The sequence below is a fragment of the Mytilus trossulus genome, chromosome 6 (assembly GCF_036588685.1).
Source record: "Mytilus trossulus isolate FHL-02 chromosome 6, PNRI_Mtr1.1.1.hap1, whole genome shotgun sequence".
NCBI lineage: Eukaryota > Metazoa > Mollusca > Bivalvia > Mytilida > Mytilidae > Mytilus > Mytilus trossulus.
This window is the reverse complement of record NC_086378.1, coordinates 38,671,652-38,693,765: the sequence shown is the minus strand read 5'-3', so window position 1 is coordinate 38,693,765 and position 22,114 is coordinate 38,671,652. Positions and strand designations below refer to the sequence as shown.

General features: G+C 31.0%; 1 protein-coding gene across 2 annotated transcripts; it reads right to left on the bottom strand.

The window, feature by feature from the left end:
- Window positions 1–555: 555 nt before the first annotated feature.
- On the bottom strand, window positions 556–22,059 carry LOC134721312 (SUMO-activating enzyme subunit 2-like). 2 transcript variants are annotated; one of them, XM_063584210.1, is made up of 18 exons: window positions 21,881–22,059; window positions 19,110–19,193; window positions 17,758–17,828; window positions 16,307–16,371; window positions 15,091–15,191; window positions 14,186–14,307; window positions 13,726–13,793; window positions 12,624–12,748; window positions 11,192–11,288; window positions 9,683–9,819; window positions 8,884–8,977; window positions 8,204–8,316; window positions 7,748–7,903; window positions 7,309–7,366; window positions 4,965–5,003; window positions 3,906–4,011; window positions 2,854–2,972; window positions 556–972 (listed from the first exon to the last, which is right to left on the bottom strand). In XM_063584210.1, the coding sequence occupies exons 1-18, from the start codon at window positions 22,022–22,024 to the stop codon at window positions 806–808; spliced, it is 1,866 nt and encodes a 621-aa protein (XP_063440280.1). In that variant the 5' UTR covers window positions 22,025–22,059; the 3' UTR covers window positions 556–805. The 2 variants fall into 2 exon arrangements, with proteins under 2 accessions (XP_063440280.1, XP_063440281.1); XM_063584211.1 differs by having other exon boundaries at window positions 556–969.
- Between the last annotated feature and the right edge of the window lie 55 nt (window positions 22,060–22,114).

Here is a 22,114-nt window from a genome sequence, read left to right as displayed (position 1 = left end):
CGTATAAAAACTGCATATGACCCCCATGTTATGGGCAAGGTCATCAGATTCATTTCTTAAACTAGATACCTTAAGGATGATTGAGGCCAAATTTGGTTTATTTGGCCCAGCAGTTTCAAAGGAGAAGATTTTTGTAAAAGATTACAAAAAATTAACTTATTGTTATTCTCAAATCAGCTTCCAATATTTGGCTTCCCTTATCGACGTTCGTTTTATGAATTTGTCACAATGACGTCCCCATCTTAATGAATGACCAATGTATTTAGGTTTAGGTTATCTATTTAAAAATTTAAGAGATTATATTAAAACAAGAAGATGGCCGGACAGACAGTCTTACAAACAAATTTTACTTTAATTAATTTATGTCAAAGATGAAACTACGATTTGAGAGTAAAGATGACAGACTATAAATTCTAAGTGATGGCAATAATCTATAACTAAAGCTACTGACAAGCTTTAAATGAACTTTCAACTGCTCAAATTCATGTAAGTAAAAGAAGGGACAAAACACTGGAAGAAAAATGTTATGTTTGAACTGATAAATGATAGCTAATATAAATGTTGAACATTTTATTTTTCTGTTCTCACTGTTCATCCAACATTGTTTTCAATGGAACAACAACAAAATTTCATATTTAACATGAATACTGCTTGCTTTCACAATCACAACTGCATAATCTTTCAAAGATATTTTCATAATAACAATGTCATTTTCAACAAATCTGAAGTTGTTTTGCTGGCAGGTATTTACATCCAGATACAAATATGACACATTAGTGACAGTTAATTATTCCTTGCAGAAATGTCATAAAATTACAACATCATCTTCAGATTCTTCTGGTATACTTGTCAACTTCATACGCTTAGCCTTATTCTCTTCTATATCTGTATCTGTATCATCAGCTTTTCTCTTTCGTTGTTCTACTACTGGTTCTTCAACTGGATCTTCAACCACCATTAGGTCATCATCTTCTGAAAATTAATATAAATATGATATATATTAAATCAAAATTGCACATTCTAAAATGCATTGTCAGCTTTACTTATCACAATCGAATTTCATATTATACATCGAATATAGGTAACCCTATCGCTTACAGTATCTGAGAAAACTGATCTAGTTACTAAAAACTGAACATTGAAAGAGGTCAAGGTCAGATAAATTTAGTCAGACAAATGCAGACCATGCAGTCTTTCCACACACCAACACACACCAATCTGAATCAGATTGGTACTTGCCTTTAATCTAGTGGAAAATATTTTCTGCATAAGCATGTTGTAATTGCCAGGAATAGTTTAAACAAATCATGAAGTTACAGATCAGCTGACATACAATATATTGATATTTTAGCACAGGGGTGTGTACTCACAGGGAGTTCTCAACATGGGATTTTGGGTACAGTTGTGCAGCTGGGATTTAAAAAAACACCCCCATTCATATATGGAAAAATTGTGAAATCCCTACCTTTGCATATATTTCACAATAAAAATCATAACCCATTTATATATTTAATTTTTATGTCAAAGCATTTGGGAAATTGCACAACAAACTGAAAAATTATGACCCATTGATATATCACAATTAGTCAATTACTACCTATTGATATATTTCCTCGGTAATACTGCACCCCATTGATATAATTGATGTATCAAACTAGAGGCTCTAAAAAGCCTGTGTTGCTCACCTTGGTCTATGTGAATATTAAACAAAGGAGGCAGATGTATTCATGACAAAATTGTGTTTTGGTGATGGTGATGTGTTTGTACATCTTACTTTACTGAACATTCTTGCTGCTTACAATTATCCCTATCTATAATGAACTTGGCCCAGTATTTTCAGTGGGAAATGTTAAAAGTTGACTATAAAGGACAATAACTCCTTAGGGGGTCAATTGACCATTTTGATCATGTTTGGCTTATTTTTAGGTTTTACTTTGCTGTACATTATTGCTGTTGACAGTTTAGTTCTATATATGATAATATTCAAGATAATAACTAAAAACAGCAAAATTTCCTTAAAATGACCATTTCAAGGGCAGCAACCTAACAACTGGTTGTCCGGTTCATCTGGTAGTTTCAGGGCAGATAGATCTTGGCCTGATAAATAATTTTACTCAATGTCAGATTTGCTCTAAATGCTTTGGTTTTTGAGTTATAATCCAAAAACTGCATTTTACCCCTATGTTCTATTTTTAGCCATGGCCGCCATCTTGGCTGGTTGGCCAGGTCACCAGACACATTTTTTTTTAAACTAGATACCCCAATGATGATTGTGGCCAAGTTTAGTTTAATTTGGCCCAATGGTTTCAGAGGAGAAGATTTTTGTAAAAGTTAACAACGACGGACAAAGAGGATGGACGCCAAGTGATGAGAAAAGCTTACTTGGCCCTCTGGGCCAGGTGAGCTAAAAAGGGACCCATTCCAGCAGCACATATGCATATAACTTCATATGACAATATAAAACTTTACATCAACCTAATCAATTTTAAAAATGAGGAAAACAAATCATCCAATGAAACAAACCACTATCAAGTTAGGAATAGGTGTACCAAGGGTCAAGTATGCAACAGAAAATCCATTAAATTTCATACTTTATAGCAATTTGGCACATATTTTACAAATAATACCAAATTGAACCAATATCAATACTTTAAATGAAAAAAAATGTTTACATAAACAAGTACATTGCACATAAATGTTCAAAAGGAGATACATTCATAAAATCTTGATAGTTAGCCAGTTTTTGAGACAAGCTGATCTAAATAACTGAATCCTATTTCTTTTTGTTTATTTGCATAAAAGTGACATTGTGATCTAAGAAGGGTACCCTACTGAAGCCCCACAAATACCAACCCTCCTCCTGTTTATTTTCCTCCTGTCCACCATTAACTCCATTAGGTGTTTCTGCTGTGGCCTTCAGTTCAGATAAATCTCCTACAATAACAAATTCTTTCTCCTCCTCTAATTTATCTCTACAAGAACAAAGTTCCTCCATATTAACAACAAATTATAATTCACATATAAATGTAGGTACAAATACTCCTTAAATAAAATATAGAAAAAAACAAGTGGCTTCCCAAAGAACAAGGAAGTATCCACTGGTATCTGTTTGGGGAAGATTAAAAAAAAAAATGTCTATAAAATCTAACACAATAATAACAACTTCTTATGTTTTACACTATTTGCAAACAGGAAGGAGCTGCACTGTAGTTTAAAAAATTACTTAAGGGGGCTCATCAGTCTAAATCAAATTTTTAATTAAATATAAGATTTCGCTATATTTTTCTATAAATGAACTTTATCTTATACTTAATAGAAAAATGAAATAAAAAAATGGGGTCACCATTCATTTACGCTCACAATCTGCCTTCGAAAGAAGCATACATTTTTGTTAGTGTCCTTTTTTTTTGTTGAACTAAAAGGAGAAAAAGAGGTAATATCGAAATAAAAAAGAACTAAATTACAGAAATAGCTTGAATTTTACAATTATTTAGTTTCAGCTTATTTGAAAACAGCAGTAAAAAATATAGGTCACCAATGAGTTTAAAAAGATATTTCAATTTTAATGCCAAAAAAAGGCATTTTTGCTCCAAAGGGAGATAATTTGGAGCTTTTTCAATGATATCGACGTTTTAAGTAACCTGGGCCAACACGAATTGATTTTTTTGGAATGTTTTTTAACCATATGACAAAGTAATAACTACAAAAGATAATTTATAAAATTTGTAATGAAAAATAAATGTTTAATTTTTTTTTCTGAAAATCTTATACCCGCGAGCCTCCTTAAATGCTACAACACATCACTCTCAAGCCGCAGACCATATATAAAATCATTCCTATCTATAGCAAAAAAAAGTGTGATAATTATTTCCAAACTAACTTTCACTTTAACAATAACAACTTACTTGTGAGCTATGATGACATTTAGATTATAATTCTGAAGGAAATCATCACATTTAAGTATAGTACCACTGGTGATTTTGAAATTACTCAAATGTTTCTCTGCATTCTCTATAAAGAATTAAAAGAACATGTAACAGGCTATTATTTGAACTTGGAATTATTTTTAATTATGGAATTTGCTTGATTTCTTGTTATAGAAATTTTTAATAAATTCCATGTTTATTCTGTACTGAAATGTTCTGTGCTGCCACGCACAACACTATCTAACCAAAATACATTGTATGGAAAGTGTTATTAACAGCTCAACGATTATAATACAAAATAAACATGGAACTTATCAAAAATTTTAAACACAAGAAATTATGCAAATTCCATAATTAAAAATAATTCCAAGTTCAAATAATAGCCTGTTATGTTATAAATTTCAGGAGTCTAAAAGGCTATTCTAAGGTGAGAGTTATTTTGTTCTGTGTTAATGGCCTCATTGTGAATTTGAGATAAGAACAGAAATTCTTTGTTTTTTGGATGTGATTTTTTTTTTGGCTGTGGATGTACTGATTTTGTGTCATGGATGGATACCCATATCCTTTGTTTTTATATTACAACCATGAATCAGAAAGATACTTGAACATTCTAATAGACCAGTGACATTGTTTGCCTTAAAATAGTGGAGATTAAAGGCTTTTTTCCCTGGAGAAGAATCCCAATTTTGAAAAAAAACATGGCTTTAAATTATTCCCAAAAAGACAACTTTTTTCCGAAACAGAGCAGTCTTAGTAGTAATTGTGCATGAATTGACACACATTTATACATTTTTCATGCCTAAAATTACTATGTGTGCAGATTTGAGGGTCTATCCATGTATCATTGCCAACAAAAAACGTCTGTACATAGAAGTTTCGGTCAAATTCATGGTTTATTCTAAATTTCCCAATTTGATAAAAATTGCGCATATTTTCCCAATAAAAAAGGGTAGAGGTAGTTTTGAAAAAAGTCAACAATATCACTTTAGACATATATATATGTACAATCTCTCTTTTCCATACTGTTTACTTAATTACCTTCTGTTTCTCCCTCTTCACTTGATATTAAGATTGTCCCTAAAAAATAAAAAATCATGCAGAATATGAAGGTTAAGATCAATAAAATCAATTTTTAGATAACTGAAGAATGTTATAGTCTTCAAAGTTGATTTATATGAAAATCAAGATGCTTTTTGCATATTTACAGCCAATTTTCTGTTTGAAAGTCACTATTTTTAAATATATACTGGCCATATGACAAGAAATTATTGAAACATTTATTAACCAATTTCATTTAACTATTGGGAATCAAATCAACAAAAAATACTTTTTCCATACACATGCTCATGTATGACACAATCACTAAGCTTAATTTGTTAAAAAGTAGAGAAAGACGGTGGTTACAAATCACGAGTGCCATCAATTTCAGAAACTTCAGTAAGAAATATTGTCAAAACTAGTGTCTTTATCAATGTTGTGACCTTTTTCAGTTGCTTAATACTTATTTCACTAATATATCATATTTCAGGGTATTGAAATTCTTCTTTATCTTCAATCAATTATAATATTAATAAGAATGGGTCCATAGTACACGGATGCCCCACTGGCACTATCATTTCATGTTCAGTGGACTATGAAATGGAAATAAAAAAATTATAATTTGGCATTTAAATTAGAAAGATCATATCATAGGGAACATGTGTACTTAGTTTCAAGTTGTCAGATTGGACTTTAACTTCATCAAAAACTACCTTGACCAAACATATTTAACCTGAACTTCGCAATATCATTTTCTATGTTCAGTGGACCGTGAAATTGGGGTCAAAACTTTAATTTGGCATTAAAAATAGAAAGATCATATAATGGGGAACATGTGTACTAATTTTGAAGTTGATTGGACTCCAACTTTCAAAAACTACCTTGACAAAAAACTTTGACCTGAATCCTGGCGAACAGACGCACAGACGGATGGACGGTCAGACAGACAAATGGACCTACAGACCAGAAAACATAATGTCCCTCTACTATCATAGGTGGGGAATAAAAATACAAGTATAGTTCAGATGTTCAGTGGTTGCTGTTTGTTGATATGGTTCATAATATTTTCCCGTTTGAATGGTTTTACACTAGTGATTTTTGGAGGCCTTTATAGCTTGCTGTTTGGTGTAAGCCAAGGCTCTGTGTTGACCTGATTTGACCTATAATGGTTTACTTTTACAAATTATTACTTGGACAAAGAGCTGTCTCATTGGCACTCATAAAACATCTTCTTATATCTATAATAACTCATGTCTCATTGGCATTCATATAACACATCTTCTTATATCTATAATCACTCATGTCGCATTGGCACTCATAACACATCTTCTTATATCTATAATCACTCATGTTGCATTGGCACTCATAACACATCTTCTTATATCTATAATCACTCATGTCGCATTGGCACTCATAACACATCTTCTTATATCTATAATTACTCATGTCTCATTGGCACTCATAACACATCTTCTTATATCTATAATCACTATGTCGCATTGGCACTCATAACACATCTTCTTATATCTATAATCACTCATGTTTCATTGGTATTCATATAAAACATCTTCTTATATCTATAATCACTCATGTCGCATTGGCACTCATAACACATCTTCTTATATCTATAATCACTCATGTCTCATTGGCACTCATAACACATCTTCTTATATCTATAATCACTATGTTGCATTGGCACTCATAACACATCTTCTTATATCTATAATCACTCATGTCTCATTGGCATTCATAACACATCTTCTTATATCTATAATCACTCATGTCTCATTGGCACTCATAACAAATCTTCTTATATCTATAATCACTCATGTCGCATTGGCACTCATAACACATCTTCTTATATCTATAATCACTGATGTCTCATTGGCACTCATAACACATCTTCTTATATCTATAATCACTGTTGTCTCATTGGCACTCATAACATATCTTCTTATATCTATAATCACTCATGTCTCATTGGCACTCATAACACATCTTCTTATATCTATAATCACTGATGTCTCATTGGCACTCATAACACATCTTCTTATATCTATAATCACTGATGTCTCATTGGCACTCATAACACATCTTCTTATATCTATAATCACTATGTTGCATTGGCACTCATAACACATCTTCTTATATCTATAATCACTCATGTCTCATTGGCACTCATAATACATCTTCTTATATCTATAATCACTCATGTCTCATTGGCACTCATAACACATCTTCTTATATCTATAATCACTCATGTCTCATTGGCATTCGTAACACATCTTCTTATATCTATAATCACTCAGATGTTTTTATAGGGTTTTCTGCACAAAATTCTCACCTTTTCCATCATCAATTTCTACATCAGGTGCCACCATGCCTAGACCCACTTTTAATACCTAAATAATTAACAAACATAATTTTTATTCAATCAAACACAAAAGAATACTTATGGGAGTTATAATATGACTGAAGACAATAATTTAATGTCAAAAAGTAATCACTAGTAACAGGAAAGGAAGACTTCCATGAAGGAATAAGTACTTAAAAGTACAGAAAAAATAAAAATGAAACCTAAACATAAAGTTAAGTTCTTATTTACTATGAGTTCCTTTAATTTCAAAATATATTTCAATTATTCTCATGTCAATGTTCTATGTTTAGTATATTGCAAATTAGATTTGACAACAACAAAAGAAACAAAAAAGAACATAATTTTGTAAGGATCAACATATGTTATCTAAATAGACCTGCTTTACTCTGTCAAGTTTATTGTTTACCTTATCTTCTAATTGTTTAACTGTAAACTTCTCTGTATTTAATACAACTGTGACCTCAGGTTTGGATGAACACACATAACATTTAGGATTAGGTTTATCTAAAGCACAAGGTACCAGTAATTTCTTTCGTGGATTGGCCTGTCTGTTTAGATATATCTGTAAAAGAAATAATGCCACCTTTTTAAAACAACTCACTTAATGTTTATTTACATAGATATTTAATTTTGCTTAAGTTAACTTTACAGGTATTCCTACTATTTGTTATGAAAACTTATTCCTAATACACAAGCATCATTTCATCACTGAATGGTTTGAAAGTGGAATTTTCTGACTGATGCATGTCCAAAGCTGCCAAGAGATGAGTTTTCATTGAAACTTGTGTATCATTTATAATTATGAATAATAAAAAAAAACATGTTTTTTCCTGTTCTAACCCCACTAAAATGTAATTCATACCTGTTTACACTTATCAAAATCTCCATGTAGAACTTTAATTCCCTCCATTACAATCAGGGCAGCTATAATAGCATTCGTTGTAGCTATTGCAGGAATTATATTACCAGCTGTAGCTGAAATCATTTTAAAAAAATCATGTTAATTTGGCTTTTTAAGGATAGAAATTTTTGAATTTCCTAAAATTTTCTCTTAGAAAGTGGAGTTTTCTGAATGATTCATGTCAAGTGCAAGTCATATAACTTAAATATCAAAATCCCTGAATAAAAAGCTACAAGTTGTAGAACTGCATTTTATTTCACATATAAAAATGTACTTGGATATCAACTATTGCAAAACAAAGCAAAATTAATACCAACTGTCAACACATTTTAATATTAAATATGATTGGTTGATAGTTGAATAATTGTTGTTTGTTGTTTATTAACATTTCATGGTAAATATTTTGTGCATATTCAGGATAATAACAAAGGAAGCTAGGAGACAGTTGTTGCAATCTTTCTTTTTGGTGTGGCACCCTTTCAACCATTCAATGTCTACATTTCAATGGGAAAGATATGTATTTGATACATCCTGCACAAACTGTCAACTCTCATTAACTATGCTGGCATAACACTTTAGGCATTAACACAAAACTTTGTAGGTATCTGTATGTTCAGTTGCTTTTAAAAAGTAAAACTTACATTTTATATCAAATCTAGATTTTAAAGCAATTCCAAAGATATATGCTCTGATATTAGCTGTACTTGTTACAAAATCCATAGCAATTTCATCATCCTGAAAAAAATAATATAACATAAAAGTTTAATCATTTGAAATATACTCGACAACAAAAGAAAAGATACTCTTGAAAGCATTCTCATCATAGAATTTCTCGGCCATTAATTTTCTTAAAATTTTTTGTATTTCACAATTTATACGCAAATACAAAGACTTTTGTTCTATTTCATGAAGAAATTCTGATATCTAGGTACATCAGCGATTTAAGTGATTATCAACTTCTAACACATTAAATTATTCAACTTAATATTGTCAGCAGAGGCGGATTTAGGAACCCCCCTTTTTTGGAAAAAATTTGGTTGCTTATATAGGGAATCACTGAAGCGTGACTGGAGAGGCCCTTTGTATTGATTAATACAATCTATAACATGAATTAACAATAAAATCTGTAAGCAACTGCTCACTAATGATCCCCCCAACCAGCTTTATGTATAAGGTAAGCAGGAAGTTGTTTAGTGATTAATCTGAAAACACATCAAACCGTATAGCTGACTCATATAAACCCTTCAACCAAACTTTCAGAAATCCTTGTAATGTAGTTCCTGAGAAAGATGCAACGAAAAATATTCATGTGCTTAACTTGCTCATGCTAAAGTGCTTAAAAATATCCAATGTTGTCTTTTCTTAAGAGTTCAGTTTAGACAGGCTTCTGGTTAACATGGGATTCCATTTAGACTGGTCACCCTGTATTTAGATACATACCTTATCCCATACCAGTACACCATCTCCCTGCTGATGTACTTGGTCTCTTAGTTTAGATAAGCATGTGGAAAAAACATCAGAACATTCCTGTATAGACCAAACTCTCTGATCTCTCATACCTGCTTCTGATTTTTTATCTGCAATAAAAAATAATATCATTAGAACACTTATAAAGGGGCCTAAAACAAGCATTTCCCTAGTGTCAGTACAAAAAGTTGTGTATAAGTATTTCAATTGAAATTGTACCACAATGTTTAGGACCATAAGTAGAAGGTTTGGATATGTTTTGAGGGTTACGGGGAAAACAGTCCCAAAAGGGCCAAACACAAGCATTTTTGTAGTTTCAAGACAATAAATTGGAGATATCTTTCTTTGTCCAGAATGGTTGTTGAATCACCTAAAACCAATGCTTTATGAAATCTTCTTTGAAAATTGGAGTTATCTTTCGTTGTCCAGAATAGTAGTTGAATCAACTTAAATAAATACTATATACAATATACAATGCAATATTCACTTTACTACCAACTGAAAAATTTAAGCAGTCTTTACCATTCAGTGATTACACCATGCTAGGGTTCTGCTCCTTCACAAATGGAAAAATTGAAGACTTTTTTAGTTTCTGTTCTCTTAACTTAAGTTTGTCTCAACTTAATTTAATGAATTGAGTATATGATGCTTATTACCTCTAAATTCAGTTTAAGTTCAATTTTTGGCAGCTTCACTTTTACAGTTCTTGAGTTATGTCCCTTTATAACGTTATATGCTAGCGAGGGCATAATCTGTGTCCCTTTGGACACATTCCCCCCTTTTTTTTTTTAAAGTTACTATTAATGAATATTAATTTTGACCATGACTGTATGACATTTTATCTCTCACTATTTTATGATGTAGTTATTGTTGCAAACTCCATTAGAAATTTGAATTGAGATCATTTTTGGAATAAGGGAAAGGGGGAGGTTCAACCTCTGGGGTCGTATAAAGCTGCACCTTGCAAAGCATCTGGTTAGGTCTGCTTCTAAACCTGAGATTTTGTTGTTTGCCAGTAGCTGTAGTGATCAACACACATAATGTATTGGTATTTTTAAAAGGTGTATCCTTTCTTCATAGTATTTTGTCATAATCCATATCAAGATTTTTCTAAAGTTTTTTTTTAAATCTTACATATCCACTAACATTATATTGTAAGCTACAAATCTTAAAGATCAACTTTTACTAACTTGTAAGTTATAATTCTTTCAGATCAACTTTCATCAACTTGTAAGTTATAAATCTTACAGATCTTATTTAACTTATTTGTAAGTTATAAATCTTACAGATCAACTTTCATCAACTTGTAAGTTATAAATCTTACAGATCAACTTTCATCAACTTGTAAGTTATAAAGCTGACAGATTAATGCCCACTAACAGATGAGCTATATTCTGTAAATAATTGAAGATATCACTTACAAATCAATTTTCATTAACAGGTGAGGTGAAAGTATACAAACAGTTAAGAATATAAACAAACCTTTTGGTAAATCAGAATACTCAAGTGGAGTTGGGGGTCGTCTTTTCTTCCATAAATTTTCCATTGATAATAAATATTTTATATCATCTTTAAAAAACTGAAAAATATAAATGACAGAAAATTATTGTTAAGATTCTTGATATATGCAATCCTTAAATTATTTGAACAAATTTTAAGATTTTTGATATATGCAATCCCTAAATTATTTGAACAAATTTTACGATTTTTGATATATGCAATCCCTAAATTATTTGAACAAATTTTTTTAAGATTCTTGATATATGCAATCTCTAAATTATTAGAACAAATTTAAGAGTGGATTTCATTCATATTATTTTTGTATAGTGGTATTTTTATATAAAGTAGATAATCTGTTTTTAATTTGAGTAGATGAAACCTTATCTATTTCTCTCTGAGTATGTTTGAGAAAATTTTAAAGTTTATCCTTACCAACCTTAATGACTATTTGAGAGGATTATAGGCTGTCCCTGTGGCCCATGTTCTAGTGGATTTTCTTTCTATATATTTTATTCTTGACTAACCTTATTGACTACTTTGTGAGGATCATAAGCTGTCCCTGTGGCCCATGTTCTCGTAGATTTTCTTTCTATATATTTTATCCTTGACTAACCTTATTGACTACTTTGTGAGGATCATAAGCTGTCCCTGTGGCCCATGTTCTCGTTGATTTTCTTTCTATATATTTTATCCTTGACTAACCTTATTGAATAGTTTGTGAGGATTATAAGCAGTCCCTGTGGCCCATGTTCTAGTGGATTTTCTCTCTATATATTTTATCCTTGACTAACCTTATTGAATAGTTTGTGAGGATTATAAGCAGTCCCTGTGGCCCATGTTCTAGTGGATTTTCTCTCTATATATTTTATCCTTTACTAACCTTATTGAATAGTTTGTGAGGATTATAAGCAGTCCCTGTGGCCCATGTTCTCGTAGATTTTCTCTCTATATATGTTATCCTTGACTAACCTTATTGAATAGTTTGTGAGGATTATAAGCAGTCCCTGTGGCCCATGTTCTTGTAGATTTTCTCTCTATATAATTTATCCTTGACTAACCTTATTAAATAGTTTGTGAGGATTATAAGCAGTCCCTGTGGCCCATGTTCTAGTGGATTTTCTCTCTATATATTTTATCCTTGACTAACCTTTTTAAATAATTTGTGAGGATTATACGCAGTCCCTGTGGCCCATGTTCTAGTGGATTTTCTTTCTATATATTTTATCCTTGACTTACCTTATTGAATAGTTTGTGAGGATTATACGCAGTCCCTGTGGCCCATGTTCTAGTGGATTTTCTTTCTATATAGTTTATCCTTGACTAACCTTATTGAATAGTTTGTGAGGATTATAAGCAGTCCCTGTGGCCCATGTTCTAGTGGATTTTCTCTCTATATATTTTATCCTTGACTAACCTTATTGAATAGTTTGTGAGGATTATAAGCAGTCCCTGTGGCCCATGTTCTCGTTGATTTTCTTTCTATACCACCAACAGCAGTCTCTGATGCTTCTTTCTCCATTGCACTTTTACCAGCATCACCTGTAGGAGAAACTTATGCAATGGAACAATTTAAAAAGAAAAATCACAGTCCACTAAAGAAAAAAATCAAAAACAGTAATATAATCAACAGATTAAAGATTGATTGATTATAGGTGTTTAACAGCACTTTAAGGAATCTTGGTAATTTTGTGGCAGCCAGTTTAACTGGTGGAGCAAGCCTTTTTGCCTAAAAATAACTACCATCTTCTACATCAACTGGAAATCATAGTCAATTAAGATCTAAGTAGAACTTTCTATCCATAAACTAACAACCTCAGTATTAACAAGATAGTGATTACTGAAGATGAATTTGTTAGACCCCATGGATACTGTAATGTCAAATAGAACATGGACATCTTGTGTTAAGTAATAATAATGTTTTTTCCTTTTCTTCCCATTTTCAATTTTGTAAAGCATCTTCAATTTTTCTATACATCGGCCATGACCGAGATTTCAAAGGGACCTAGTAATATTTGTATTGAACCAAACGAATATGTGATCTTTTTTCCAAAAAATGTAAACAGTTTACCGATATACTGTATTTGCATTGAAGCAAATTCCATAACAGTCAGATATCAAGCTACATTGCGACTTGGGCGACAAAGTCGCTTTCCTGAACTAACTTTGATTTGTCCGACTGTCAAAAGCGAAATCTATACTTATAGCTCTTTGTATTATAGTAAAAACCAAACATTGCAGTGCCGCCACCAAACGAGCATGTCTCTTTCAAATCTTACCACTTCTCCCTTTTGAAAAAAACAACAACACCTCTTTCTCTCAGTTTTAAAAAGAGAAGTCACTGCCCCCTTTGATTCTGAAGTTGTGTGAGCCCTGAACAGTAACTATAGAGAATATTCAAAATCAAGAGCAAGTTCATGGAAATGAGAAACATATTTTGCCATGGCAAATGAAATGATGCACTAAATAATTCATTCTATAATATATAAACTATTGTATTTTCCAATAATGCTACAAACCAGCAAGCTCCGGATCTTCTGTGTCTGGTGATACATCCTGATCTGGATCATCTTCTCCAAATAACTGACTAGAAAATATATAAAACATGTTATCTTAGAAATGGTAAAGAATTACAATTTAAAAAGAAAGTGTCAAAGGACACCAATGCCCCTGCTTAAGCTTTGCTATTTTCAAAGTTAAAAAGGTTAATTACTATAAAATGATAAATGAATTAAAACCTAAATTCAGTCTCTGTTTGTGTGTTGTGATTTTTAGAATTGTGTATGAGTTTCATAAAATTACTTTTTGACGTCTGCATTTGATTGAAGATGCTTGTCTTCAGAATTTCTTGTGTTAAATTTATAAACATCCAATGTGATGTAACTCTTTTGAATTACTAGGTTGCAGTCTTCTTGATAATTTTTACACTGAGAATGGCCACACAAGAGAGGGAATGTTGTTCACACTTATGGTACATACTTGAATAAATGTTTGGCCCAAACAACACAATGCACCAGTTCTGATGGAGTATTACGTATCGTACATCCTGGAAAAGTTTTCTGTGTAGGTTTTGGTTGACATTCATAACATTCTGTTAAACCCTGTTAAATACAATGAAACATATAACAGTAAATTGCAAATATCAAGTATTAGTATTCAGCACTTTTTCTATTGAGATGAAACTGTATTTATTTATTAATGACATATGTTAATATATAGAAATGCAAAAGTAAGAAATAAGTAAATTTTAAGGTTAAAATATTTTGGTAAATCACAGCACTAACATAATAAGTCCCTAATCCATTAGTCAAAACCTTAATTTGCCATACAATTTATAAATGTTTACATCACAATAAAAATATGTACTTAGTTAAAATTTAATGTGACCCCATTTTTTAGGAGTAACCTACATTAACCAAAATACATAATTTCCCTCTTCTATCATAGGCAAGGCATAATTAAGTAAGGGACATTGTGACAAATTCATGATACACAATGGAGATAACTATGTAGCCACTGAAAATCTAAGCCCCTATATCTAGCATACGATCTGAATTAAAGATTGGTAATAAAATATAAGTCATCATCTAATTGATTTATCTCTTACTAAAACCAATCACTGGTTTAAACTTAGTATCTGATGTGCAGTTATAATGTCCCAAGTTTATTTGTGAGTCACACAGTATCTGATGCATCGTCAAACTTTACTTCCTTATACCTGATTATATGATGAAGGTGTCATAGAATCTGAACTAAGTTATAAAACTTAGTAGGTCAATGAAACAAACACTAGGACAGAATAAAAACTGTATATAACTTGATAATAGAATGTTCTCACCCCAAATTTTTTTTAATTTCTGCTATTATTTTTACCATTATCTTACCTTTTTAATTACTTGAACTTGTCCAAGATATCCAGCTGTACCACTCTCTATTAGGGGAACATCAGCTGATAAACACATACGATTAACATGATTTCTAGCAGCTGAAATAAATATTGAAAATAATAGCCAAGGTATACCATTAACTAGGAAATGCATATACTAGAAGGATAAATGTACCCAGAGCACTTATAGTTGTGATTTTTCAAATTATTAACATACCTGAGGAACATTGAGAAAGAATGTATATTAGGTCCTGATAGTCTGACATAGTTTTATTAATATCATGTTTATGTAGATAAATTATTTGCATGATAGCACTTGAAAAGTCAGACAATCTAGATTGATGGTCAAACAAATATAAGCATTTCTGTATCCCCATCTATTTTTTGGTAGTTGGCAAAAATTTTAGACATTTAAATTCATTCTACCAATTTTTTTTTTAAAAAGAAGAGAACCTGGAGGAATTCCTATTCTAAGGTTTACATGAATGGTTTATAACTGTTTCATATTCAAACTTTTAAACAGGGATTTTTTTTTAATGGCAGGACTATTTGAAAGATAAACGAACCTGGAAGTCATTAAATTTTGAGTGCCTTTCGTCTAACTAACAACAGCATGGAAGAAAAACAGGACCATTTAAAAAGTTCTCAATCAATTCCTGTAAATTACCAGATACGAGGTAAAAAGAAGGAGAGATTTGGAAACAGAAGCAACCACAGAAACATACAAATAAGAAGCAGTCCATCACTGAAGATTAACATACCATACATAAGTACCAAAGTCAAAATAACTCGAAATACCAGGCATTTTACTTATAGATAAGAGGAAGGAACCAGAAACAAAATGAACCACATAAACCACAAAACATATTTATAAAGAAAAGCTTGATCCAAGGACACTTTATAAGCAAAGTAAATTTTTATGAATGAATCTACCAAGATTCACAATTCCCAAAATTGCAGCGATCATACACTTCACCCTATTAGCAACGCAATTGGAAGCAGTACCTCCCTCCAAGCGAAGCCAGTTGAATTGGTACAGGATGGCCAATGGGGTGTTGTCCAATTTGGAAATGAACTTACATTTATGATCTACTTTCAGCATTTCTACAATATTACCACTAGAAACCTTCATGAAAACAACTATACAGACGTGTAAGAATAGCAGCTACCCACATGATGCATGTACCAGTAAAATATGCAAAACAATTACAAACCTCTATTGTCTAAGGCATTCATTACTGCACTAAACTGTTTAAAGAAGTTTAAGCCATACTCTGTACTAAAAAGAAATGTAATTCTTTAGTTATTGTGTCTGAATAAACAAAAACAAGAGAGAATAAATACCAATTCAATGTTACTGTGGCTTGACTGTTAGTGTTGCTTTCCACCTATTGCAACTTATTCTAAATTCTGACCAAGTTGCAATTTGTTTTATAAAACCAAACTGTTCAACTGGTCAGAAATTTGAACAAACTGCTGTAAAAATTCAGTCAAGTTGTGAAAGTACAAGGTGATAAAATAAGAATATACTTACTATCCTATAAGACTTTAACTCCACATTACTGTTGATGTGAAAATTTAGTCTATCAGTTTGTTTAGATATTTTATAGTCATTTTCATGCTAAAGGTGAAATGTAATTTTGAATTGCTATAAAAATGTCCAAACTAAGTTTTCATATAGTTTGTCTTTCGGAAAGTCTTCTATATTCACAAGAATCATATATTTATTATGTGAATTAAAACATTTCATGTTCAGTAAAATATGTGTGAAATTACAATATGTTTGTAGGAAGTTTCCATGGGAAGATAATCATTTTTACTTTCAATAAGTCTTTATTCAAAAGATTAACGTTTTAGGTTATCTCCCCTTGGAAACTTATCAATAAAGTATTGTTATTTCACAGATATTTTAATGAATATCTGATGTTTTAATTCAAAAGATGTCTGATTCTTATGAATATAGTAGACCTTTCAAAAGAAAAATTATATGAAAGCATAGCATTTTTATAGCAATTCAAAATTACATTTCACCTCTTGCATGGTAATAACTATAATATATATCTTAACAAACTGATTTTGTCACAACAACATTTAAGTGGAGTGAAAGTCTCATAGGATAGTAAGTATATTTTATTATATTACCTTGCACTTTCACATTTTGACTGAACAGTTTGTTCACAATTTTGACCAGTTGAACAGTTTGATTTTATAAAACAAATTGCAATTTGGTCAGAATTTTGAATGAGTTGCAATAGTCGGATAGCAACACTAACAGTCAAGTCACTGTAACAAGGATTATATTTATTTTATTTTATCTCATAATTATGTGCAATTTTATTCATCTAGTAAGTAACATTAGTATTGATATATCCATATGTACACAAGTGACCAAGAGATTTCAAATGGGTGACTTGTAAGCATTATAATTTTCAAGAATGATCAATGAATAATTTTGCTTCTAAGTGTAATGAGTCATATTTTTAGAAATTAAACCACATTTGTATATGAAGGTGTTGCCTGAATTTTGCTATGTAATCAAAGTTCTTAAACAAATATAAAGTAAATCAAAATAACAGAAGCTGAACAAATAAAATACCTAAATTTTAACTTCTAATTAACAAACAGAGCTACACACAACAAGAAAGATATTTTATAATCTGGTTACCTCATGATACTGTCATGGAATGCCTGTATCTTTACATTAGGATTAAACTTTAATGTACTTTCCATTGCAACCTATAATTAGAACATAATTGAATGTAATTAGAACATAATTGAATGTAATAAATGTTGGAAATTGTAACACACAATAGAACATGAACCACAGAATGTAACTACTCTCATCATTTTTCTCAACTGGAGAAACAAATTTATGTAAAAAAAAAAATCATTTAATTTAATATTAACCAGAGAAGTTTTCTACTCTTTGGTCAGGTTGGTGTCTCTTTTGCATATATTCAGTGTTCTCTATGCTAATACATGTAGTTAGTTCTAACATATATATCTAGTTTAAAATTAAAGCAAAATGAACAAGTGAAACTGCGAGCTACTGCTCACTGATGATACCCCGCCGCAAGTGGATAATATTAATAGTGTAAAAATATACAAGTATTCGGTAAACAGGAAGTTGTCGAGTGATGAATCTGAAAACGCATCACATGGTATAGCTGACTTATATAAATCCTGAAACCAAATTTCAGAAATCCTTGTATTGTAGTTCCTGAGAAAAATGTGACGAAAATTTTCAACTTGGCTATCGTGTGTAATATCATACAAGTGTTCGATAAACAGGAAGTTGTCAAGTGATCAATTAGAAAACGCATCACACTGTATAGCTGACTTAGATAAACCCTGAAACCAAATTTCAGAAATCCTTGTATTGTAGTTCCTGAGAAAAATGCGACGAAAAGTATTCATGGGACGGACGGACTGACTGACGGAAGGACAGACAGAGGTAAAACAGTATATCCCCCTTTTTTAAAGCAGGAGTATAATAAATTGAGTTTCAAACCCTAACCACAATTACAGTCTCAATAAAGCAATGTCCAATGTGCACTTGCATGTGTAGGTGAGTGGTGAGTGGATAATGATGGGCTGGCTGGAGTTTACTAACATCATATAAATATTTTTTGAAGGTCAGTAATTTTGACTCTTATTATGAATCTACTGATTATTTCTGCTACATGTACATTCACCTATAATGTACATGTATTCAATGTCTTCAATCCTTATATATTCACAGTTAAGAAAAATTTCTTCCACTCTAAACAAGTAATGAAGGTACTTAGTGAATTAGATAATATTTAATCAACATTAACAGATACATGTACTTTAAGTAACAACAGCTCAACCTGGTTAATGCTGTATAACAATACATGATATTTATATACATGTAGTAACATATAATAATTTGCTAACTTAAAAAAAATTAGATCTTAAAATTTTGATATTAACCTGGAGTCTGGAACAATTTAAAACATTCTTTTTATTTTAATTTATTTTAAAATATTGGCTTACTTTTGCCTTTGACTTGCCCACATGTTCTTTGCGAAACAGGAACTGTCTATTAAGATTACTAACATCAATTGTGTCTAGATCAATCTGTAAAAAAAAAGATTAATAAAACACAAGCACTATATAAATGAACAAATTTTTAAGAGGATAGTGTTATAAGTTATAGGGACACAGACGATGCCCACTCTAGAATATAACATAATAAAGGCACAAATCAAGAACTGTAAAAGTGATGCTTCCAAAATTTGAACTTAAACTGAGTTAAGGGGTAATAAGCTTTATATATTCATTTCATTAAATTTAGTTGAGACAAACTTAAGTTCTAGAACAGAAACAAAATATCCTACTGTATAGCGGGTTATTTATGCAGGGTGTAAATTTTCACCTATTTTCGCAGGTAGAACAAAATCGCCAAAATAGATTTCACCAATTTAAAAGTGTACATGCAAAAGTATTGATAAATATTTTGAAATTCGCTAAATTAATAATCGCCAAAATATTTCATTTACCTTTTCCAATGAAAATATTGAAATTTTACATTCGCGAAAAATTACCCTGTGTACGGTATAAGGTTATATAGAGACAAAACTGAAGAACATTAATCAAAGTGCTTGTAAGCAATGATGGGTAAAGAATGTTTTAATTTTTTCAGTGAACATTGCATTGTATGTATAAAGCATTGTCGCTGAAATTGTTAAAATTATTTTTTAAATTGGAGTTATCTTCCTTTGTCCATAGTTGTAGATATCTATAGTTAATTATGGACAAAGGAGGATAACTCCGATTTAAAAAAAAATTTCAACAATTACACCATTGATATTTTTAGAACAGATATCGATATTAGATTCCTTTTTTCTATTTGTAAGGAGCATAACTTTGGAATTTGATCTGTGTTGTGAGGTAATAAGCATTGTGTATAAGTTTCATTACATTAGGTTGAGGCAAACTCCAGTTAGAGAACGGAAACCATTTCGGGACGTACAGATGAACAAGACTTAGGGTGAACTTAATGTCCCCTCACTCGGATTGGCTATAGTGGGGGCATAAAAATTGTAGCATTATACTTACCAAAATATGATTTATAGAATAACTAATAGAAGAATTCAAAAAGAGAAAAATATTCAACGAAGCACTGAACACATAAAATACCGAATGCGCATAGCACATGAGTTAATTATCAGTGTTGTTCTATCAGAATCTCACTTAATTTTGAAACCATGAAGAAATGTTTATAACCAAAACATGATTAAAATTTATTTAACACAAAAAAAAAGGTTGTTAGAATGTCACTTTTTTAAGAAACAAAATAAATAAAAATTGAACAAAATATTCATCGCAATAAACACACCAATTTAACTAACAAAATTTTAACACAAAACTATTAAATTGGGCGCAAACAGACTTTGAGTGAGAAGCATGTAGGGTGTAAAAGAGAAAGAGGGTGAATGTGAATGGGCGTGAGCCTGTTTTTGGACCTGGATTCATTCAATAACCATAATTATTTAAGATACATGTTAATAGAAAATTCATCATTTTCCATTCTATGACTTATTAGACCAATTGAATTGTAATTTTTACAAATGAGGTAAAAGTGTTTGACTGAAGATATCAGTAGATTTTTTTCTTAAGCTACTGTCATCTCAGTATTGAGTAAAAAAGCAGGTGACAGTAACTGATAATTATAACTCAAATACAAATGTAGCAACTAGTCTTCTGGATATGATGAAAAATATTTTAAAAAATAGCAGATCCTGTCTTATTAATCTTAGTATGGACTTGTTACAGTGAGAAGATATCAAACTGTCTGAGAGTCATATTTTCACCTTGGTCTATGATGATTCACCAAAATATCCTTACAGTCATGACAGTGATTCCTCAAAGGTCTCAATAATTTTTCTTTACCGTTACTTAGGAAAGAATTATTTAAAAGGGGTCTCACTAATAAGCGACAAGAAGCGACAAGAATAAGAATTTAGCAACAAGAAAAGTTGTTGAAAACTCAAGATCGTCATTAATTTCCTTTAATTTTCAATCAATATACATAAACATGATAAATATCGTTTAATGAGGCAATACACAAAAGAAAATAATTTTATTTTCCTCTTGTCTGATTTCAGTTCTTTGTATTTCACAATTTGTGTCTGTATTTTCAGGACAATGATGCACAAATAATTCATTTTTCGATCTTAATATATATTGTACAAAAAGAGTTTTTTTAAAAACAAATTATAATTATAAGATAAATACTACGTTCTAAAACACAAGGAAAAGTAATCTCATAATACAACGGGGTACAGGCAATACTGGCTGTTATACATGATAAATGATAAAATATTTGGTAAATAAATGTTTCAATTTGTTTCTGTAAATATTAACTTTCTTGTTGCTAAAATAATTTTCTTTTGCATATTCTTTTAATATTTATTGGGTATAAGTAATTTTAATTAAAAAAAAAATGTTTTCTTGTCGTTAAATAGTTTCTTGTCGCTTCTTGTCGCTAAAATAATTCTTCTTGTTGCTTCTTGACGCTTCTTGTCACTAAAATTATTCTTGTTGCTAATCAGTGAGACCGATTTAAAAGTGATTTCTCAAAATCTATCGGCTTTTTATTGTTTGGCAAGATATTTAACCAGTTTTTATTATGAAGGTACACCTATTTACCAGCTGATTACAACCCTCATTGAAGCAAATATTTGTATCAAAGCTGCATTCAAACGGTTATAGACAATGACTCTCCAGGATGTAAAAAGGGGGGTTAATAAATAGGAACTTACGACAGTGATGTCATTAAATCCTGTCAAAACAAGATTTTTCAATAATTCACACCCAATTCCACCTGCCCCTACAACAAGAATTTTACTCTGTTTTACACATTCACGTGTATTTTCAATCAAAACTCCCGACAAATTTGCCGCCATTGTTTACATTCAAAATGTGGGGCCAAAAATGGATAGGGGAGTGCAATGATAAAGAAGATAGGTTTAGAAAAAAATAATAACTCTTTATCT